The sequence below is a fragment of the Erpetoichthys calabaricus genome, chromosome 16, assembly GCF_900747795.2.
Source record: "Erpetoichthys calabaricus chromosome 16, fErpCal1.3, whole genome shotgun sequence".
In the NCBI taxonomy this organism is placed as follows: Eukaryota; Metazoa; Chordata; class Cladistia; order Polypteriformes; family Polypteridae; genus Erpetoichthys; species Erpetoichthys calabaricus.
In genome coordinates this window covers 49704120-49711960 of record NC_041409.2, presented here as the reverse complement: position 1 = coordinate 49711960, position 7841 = coordinate 49704120, and the positions used below count along the sequence as shown (strand labels likewise).

The window sequence follows — 7841 nt, the reverse complement described above, 5'->3', positions numbered from 1 at the left end:
TAAACACACAAAATACATGGTGCTGAGGAGAACATTCTTCTTCTACACATGCATTACCAAATCAATTCAAATTTTATTTTACTTGTCACATACAAATTATACACACAGTACAGTATGTAGTGAAATGCTTGTTGCTTAATTCCAATGATTGTGCCTTTAAGGAAATTAATAAAAGGATAATAACAATAATACACTCCTTTTTAAATATCAAAAATCATTAGTATAATTTTAAATCTGTGAGTCATAAATGATAACTTATTAATGTAAGAGAGTTAATAATAGGACATCATGCTGTCCTAGATTAGTGTTCTGTTTTGTGTATTGTATTTACCCCATTTTTTGACACCCACTGCATGCCCAACCTACGTACAAACGAGTTTCCCTCTCTGAATTGCCCTTCACAAGATTTCTTCGATTTTTTTCCTTACAAGGATATTTTTTGGGAGATTTTTCTTGTTTTCTTAAGGAGTCAAGATGGGGTTGCTGTCAAAAAAAAATAAAGCCCGTTAAAGCCCATTGTGTCACTTCTTGTGCGATTTTGGGCTATACAAAAATAAATTGTTGTTGTTGTAGACACTTTCCTTATTCAAGATGCAGATGCTCCTCCTCAGGCTTTCTGAACTGGACTTTAGGCAGAGTTAGGATTAACCTGAGCACAGCACAGAAAAAAAAAATGTTGTTGGGATAGCCAGTGTCATTAATAATTTTCTTTGCCCAACATTGCTTCGTGTAGATATCCTTGAAGTTTGAGAGTGTACACCCAGTGATGCACTCAGTGAACCTCACCACTCCCACTCTCTGCAGGGCCTTGTGGTCCTACTGCATGTGGTCTCCCTACAAGGCAGTAATGCTAGCTGTCAGGGTACTTTTGATGATGGGTGTGTAGAAGTTCTTAAGTAATTGGGAGGGCAGCCTGAAATCTCAGAGGTGTCTGTGGTGAGAAAAACATTTTTGTGTCTTCTTTACCAAGGTGTTTGTGTGTTTGGACCAGGTTAGGTCCTCTGTGATGTGGGCACAGAGGTTTCTGAAACTATCCACCCTCTCTACATGGATGCTATCAATATTTGGGGGTGGGGTAGTACCTCTGCTGCTTTCTCACAAAATCTACAATCCGCTTCTTTGTTTTACTCACATTCAGGAGTAAACTGTTGTCCTAACACCAGTGTGCTGCCTCTCCACTTAATCCAGATGAGCCTGCTCTTTACTGTTAGATATCAGGCCTATCACAGCTGTGTTATCTCCAACGTTACCACCAAACCTGACAATGATGTTTAAGTCTTGTGCAGCAACGTTGTCATATTTGTTGAAGGAATACAGCAGAGGGCTCAGAGCAAAGCCTATTGGAGTACCTGTGTGGAGAGTGAGCAATGCCAAGGTGTAGCCACCCACTCGAACCACCTGGGGTCTGCCTATCAGGAAGTTAAAAATCCAGCTGTACAGTGAAGTGTTCAGATGCAGGTTCCTGAGCTTGGAGATGAGCTTAGAGGAGATTGTTGTGTTAAGTGCAGAACTACAGGATATAAATAGCATTCACACATAATTCCCTCTCTTGTTCTCCAGATGGGCCAGCATTATATGAAGGATCAAGGTGATAGCGTCCTCTATAGAGTTACTGGAGCAATATGCTAGCTTATGTGGATCTAGTTTCTTTGGCAGAGAAGAACATACAGTTATGTGAATTGTGACAATTGGCACATCAATTTGTTGCTGCTAATGTTATGACAGATGTGATACAAGTTTTTCAAGAAAGAGACAGCATTTTCAAGGGTATTTCTACTGAGCATGAAGCCAGGGACTGGCAAAACACTTAAGATATTTGAAAGCATATTCAAAGCTTCTCTTAAATCAACACTTTCTGGAAAACGTTTCCTTCTTAAGAGCCTGATGGTCAAATCATATCAAAAATGAACAATTTACAACTTAACCAATGAGTTAAAGCAATTGCTCATCCCGAGTACTTTTTCGTAGTAAATAAAACAAAGGCTAAAGACAGATAATGAGATGGACAATTTTAAGTGTGTTCTCTGCTTATATCTTTGCTCTTATACGTTGAAGTTTTTGTAACTGTTTGTATAGCCAATATGACGAGATGCAAATGGGCTCAAACTGGAAGCTAAAGCAGATCAAATATTCTGTATGAAGGTTTTTAATAATAGTAATTAGATGGACAAAGATTTGTATAAAGTAAACCGCTGCTCTCATTAGCTGTTGTTTCAGTATATTGCAGTAGGTTCTTTGATTAGATGATTTGATCGCACAATATGAGGCATTAGCATAGCATGGATTAGATAACTGGGTACAGACATTTTTACAATAATTCTGCACTATTAAAGGAGTTGCCAAAAGTTTCTAAATTTAAAGACTCACACATTTAAACAAAAATGGTGAATGTTAAATCCCTGTGTTTAATAAAAACAGTAAAAAGCTCAATATCAATCTTTATTGTTTAATCTGAATCACTTAGTCTATTATTAGGATATGGATGAAGATCAAATTCTTATAGTTAAAATCAATCTAAAACAATTTATGCAAATCCATTTTCTGCGCCACGCTTTTCCATTTCCAAGGTCGTGAGGCGTCTATTTCAGCTCCCTCTGATGCAAGTCAGGAATGTTTCATTAATATTGGCCAGTGCACTTATTCTCATGATTTTGAGGACTCTTCAGATTTCAACACAAACAGTGGAACATTAAACAGTTTTGTACAAGAGCTTTTATTTCTTTGATTACAAAGTGAAATTTATCTTAAAGGATTTACAAATTTTGATATATACAGTATGTCCAATATGAACTACTCAGAAAAAAACAAGACAGAAACGTGTGAAAAACAGCATCTGAAGGACAGAGGTTAGGTGAAATCCAAATGCAGATCTGTCTAAATTTTTCATGTATTGTGAAATCACCTATATGAATGTTCTATCCAGCTAGATGAAGCAAACCAGATAAATAAGGAGCAGACATTTGTCAGACTACCGCCTTTTAATCCAGTAAACAGTAGACATGCTTTCCTTTTAAAAATAAAGCTGGTGGGAAAAACTTCACAGTGCCTATTATTTTGATACAATTTTAAGGTGCATTATCACTTTTCAATATAGGATGTGCTACCAGACAAGCCCAAAAGATATCCTTTAATATTTTGTATGTGGCTTTTTTAAAGTGACTAACAGTTGACCATGTGCAAATTTAACATAAGGTTCATTGCCATTGCATGAAAAATAAGATTTTGTACCGAGATGTACATGTGACATGCTGAAAAGTGCAAAGGAAAATTTCCACTGAATGGCTATCTGGCATACAATATACAGGAAAGTGCTTTTATTTCAGAGAGTCGTTTGTGAGCAGCTTGCATCTCTTCTGCATGGATACAACAACTTGCAAACTGGAAAGATCGACACTCTTCTCTATCAATTTAGAATGGGTTTTTGAAGTGGTTCCTGCACGGCTTGATCTATTTGTCTGGAAGCCTCTTCAATTTTTACAAGAAACTCCTGTTTATGCACAAAAAAAGACAAGAAAAGAGGCGATCATATTTCAGCATCAATAAAACATATATACTTTCCAAAATAATTTAAAATAAGCTATAAAATGTCCATTGCTGGGCCAAACCTACCTGAAACTCAGTTTTACAACATTCTCAGTTACTGTTTATTTTAGAAGTCTATGGCATGCTTTCATATTATTATATTTACTTAAATGGACATATCTTGATGTGAAAAAACTAAGAACATAAACCCTTGTTTTGTAATATAATTTGAACAGCATATACAGTATTTCATTGGGAACTATTATTATTATTGCTTTTATTTAGCATGTAATAAAAACTGTACTTCTGGGAGTTAAATTTTGCATCAGTTTCATATTAAGGTTAGATATTAAAAAAACACTCAAGTCTGATAATAAAAGTGTGACCACTCAATGTTATCGTGGCTCTAGTAGTAGTATATATTTTAATACATTTGTTTATAACATAAACTAAATGCATAAAGCTTTTTTTATTGCTCTACCATGACTTACCACGGGCCAGGAAAATGACTGCAAAAACTCCAAATGTTGCTTCACTTCTTCTGTTGCCAACAGTTGTTGCTTCTGTAGTTCACACATCAAGAATAAGAAGTGGCCCCTCTGTAAGTGTGTAAAGATGAATCAATTATTCTTAAATGTGGATTACGAATTTTGATGATGAATTATGAAATGTTCATTTAGAAATGACATTGTGTCTCAAACACTATCTGGTTGTACATCAGTTACATGCCGAGTGTTTTAATTAATCACATTCGTATACAGTAGATGAACTACTATAAAATACACAGCAGACATAATCTGCCCACTCAATTGTGAAATCCTAACATATTCTGTCATATATTTTAAAATAAAAACAACAGTGAAAGACTACCTCTGTGCTGCTAGCCTCCAGTATAGAAGCTACATTCTTATTGCTGAAGAGAAGCTGGAAAGGGATAAGAGTGTGGAAGTTTTCTTTCCACAGATTTAGCAACTGCCTCAGAAGCATCCGAGTTGGTGTTTGACTGATGGTCCTCTCATCTGCATGGAGCTCAGAACAGAGCAGAGGGAGCTGGCCTGACACTACAAAACACAAGATATGCACTTCGCACTGAGAACTGAATTTCAGGAACTCCTACAAAACTGTTCTTTACTTTAAAAAACAGTTGACCATCTATTAAATATACACATAGTCTGACATAAATCATTAATTTGTTAGATTTTTGGATTTTCTTGATATAAGCAAAACTATAGACTGACTTCCAAACTGTAATTGTAAACTGCAAGCACCACACACTCCCCATATTTGACAAAGTGTATGATGAACATACAAAAACAGTGTGACAAAACTAGTACTGTACTTGCTACATGCCAAACTACTTTTGAGAAGTGTATGTCTACATTTCAGGGAGATAATGGCCTCGGAATCAGCTTTGCCACATCACTATATGACCTTGTTTTAAGACTCAGTATCTCCTTTCACTAATATTTTAAAAGTTCTTAAAGAAATGATTTTTAAATTTGGATCCCTGATCATTTACCTATTTCTCTTACAAAAACAATCTAATGGTATGTAAAGCAGAGGGGCTTTAAAACAAATATACAAAACGAGTATAAAAGATGGCCTACACCTATAGTTTCTACAGCAGACTATTTAAATGTTTTCACAAAAGCAAAAGTAGACAAACAGTTGCACACTACTGAAAACAAGAATTAAAAAAGGAAAAAGCACCAAGTGCAGTATGAAATGGTCTCAAAATAAAAAGCATTTAGAAGACCACTGATTCATGCAGACAAACTAAACTGAATGTATGCCACCTCAGATCCTTCTTAGAGGTCTATATGAAAAAGATCTCACATTTCCTTACCCAATTCACATGCCAGCATCACAGTACATCGAGCCAACATTTGTTCAGGAACAGGCAAGATAAACTAAATAAAAATAAAACAAGACAGATTTTCTTAATGAGAAAAGACCAATTTTTAGAGACTAAAATGATCTCTTAACTATTTTCTCCTGCAGCTAGTTCTTTCATGTCCAACAAGCAAAGTTAACTAATGTAATGCTGTACTATCAGGCCAATCAAACCATTTTACTACTACTTTATAGGTAATCCAATCCAAAACAGGGAAGTGTGAATTATAACTAGACCTAGAAAGAGAGACTATACAACTCCAGTTCTGAAATTTGTATATGTAGCTGGAAATTAATTTCATTTTTAGTTTCAAAAATCAGTTTTAAAATCCAACCTTTGACACATTAAATTGTAAATATCTTAGCCAGGCGTTACTTTAAGGGATGTGTGTGTGAGTATATTATATATATATATATATATATATATATATATATATATATATATATATATATATATATATATATATATATATATATAAACAAATAAATAAATAAATAAATATCATGTTCACGAAGGTTGCAAAAGGCTGGACTTCCTAAAATTCATCAGACTAATAAAATTAGTGGGGGAAGCACAGACATTAATTATAAGGTGCTCACAAACCTTACTCTGATTTACCGTAACTCTCACTATTTATATCAAGAATAGAAGCTTGTTATTTTAGTATAGTGTTCTTTTAATTGAGTTGTACAACAGAAATTACAGCAGTGACATTGAAATTTCAACAGACTTTGTTTTATGCACCCCTGAACATAAACTGAACAATCCAATGTGATGTGTATATCTACATTTATACAGTATATCTCTGTCACATTTTACCACCCTGAAATGCTGCAACAGAAGTGATTTAAAAAACAATGCTAGGGAATATTTAGTTCATTCAGCAGGATTTTTTGTTGGAAGTGACCACAATAAATCTAGAATATATGTTCTAATTTCATTCAAAGCATTTGTCATGTCACGTTATATATGCTGCAATTAGGACCAGAAATTAAACTAAATGGAACCAGAAATTAACTTTTCATCAGTCTCCAATCACATTATAATAGAAAAAACAAACCTACATTTCTCTAATATTTCCTGCTGTTTTACCTGGGACATAAAAACTGTGGTAGTAGTTGTATGTACCAACAAAAAAGGTAGAATTTCTATAGCAAGTAAAATTGTACCTAGAAAGCTTAATCACCTTTCTGCAGATAAGTGTCCCTCTGATATTATGTAGAAGGTCACGGAGATTCCTGTAATCAACATGTTCGTCTTCTTTCCGTGGGCCCAGAGATACACACAGCACCTCCTGTAAACATTGAAACGCAGGGAGTAATGACATGCAAAATGAAGACAGAAGATTGTACCTTTTTGTCCCTCATTTCTACTGTGGAAGATCGGGTAAATGGTTGTTTCAACTTATGAATTGCAACTCTCTTAAGACTAAGGTTTCATAGAGTAAGTCTAGTATTGTACCAAATAATAAACAATGAAAAATCTACTCAACATTTTTGGTTATGAAATGTGGACAAGGGTTATATTCATCTATTTTCTCAATCTGCCAAATCCATTATAAGGTCACCGAGAAAAATAATTAGAAACTTTCAGATGCACCTAAGCCAGGGTTAAATCCAGAGTCCCTTGATTTAGCAATGGTTTGTGTTCCAAAGGACTGGGCAGATATTGCTGAGTGACCTTCTAACAACATTCTCTTGCTTTTTAAAAATTTTCTTGATCATCCAAGTTGTGTCAATCTTATTTGGTAATTAAAATAGTAAATGCCAAAAACGACAAGATGATGAATCCAAGAACATCTTGTTTTATGTAAATAACAGAGACAGTAGAGATACCAAGAGGCATCTTGGCATAGGCTGACAACTAACGTCTTAATGTGTCATCATTGGCTATATGAAGTTTGCACCATCTCCCAGAGAATGTAACAGGTTCTCATACAAAATGTGATGTTCCGTTACAGCAGTGGCAAGACATAGTCCCACTTCCCTGAAGTTGTCCTATTAGCATTAATAAACAACGGGCCTCCACACTAAGCAATAATTTGGTACACAATGTACAAAAGGAAACAAAAAGGTCACTTGTGTGAAAGGCTGCACTTAAGCCTAGTAATTGTACCATTTCTTGAATCAGAGGATATGATAAAGCACTATGATGTATCTGTACTTAAACTATGATATATCTGTACTTAAACTAGGGTGAAAGCTAGAAACACTTCAAAAAAGTTGTCCTAATGTTTAAGAAGTGGGTAATCCACTCATGTAGTAGTTAGCACTCTTGTACCATGGCTTCACAGCCCTGCGTTCAAATCCTAGCCTGGGCACCACCCATGCAGAGTTTGTACATTGAGTCCATGTTCTCATGAGACTGTCTCTAGCTATGCCATGTGTGTTACAAGAGGTTAAACACCTGCACTGAAAAAACAGGC

At 35.1% G+C, this 7841-nt stretch overlaps 1 protein-coding gene across 1 annotated transcript in view; it reads right to left on the bottom strand.

The window, feature by feature from the left end:
* Positions 1-2697: 2697 nt before the first annotated feature.
* Positions 2698-7841, bottom strand: part of cdan1 (codanin 1) — a 74710-nt gene continuing 69566 nt past the window's right edge. The window contains exons 24-28 of the mRNA XM_028821585.2: positions 6603-6710; positions 5369-5432; positions 4393-4583; positions 4014-4121; positions 2698-3487 (exon numbers count right to left, since the gene is read on the bottom strand). Coding sequence (XP_028677418.1) covers positions 3404-3487; positions 4014-4121; positions 4393-4583; positions 5369-5432; positions 6603-6710 — 555 coding nt within the window. The 3' untranslated portion in view covers positions 2698-3403. The remainder of the gene's footprint in view (positions 3488-4013; positions 4122-4392; positions 4584-5368; positions 5433-6602; positions 6711-7841) is intronic.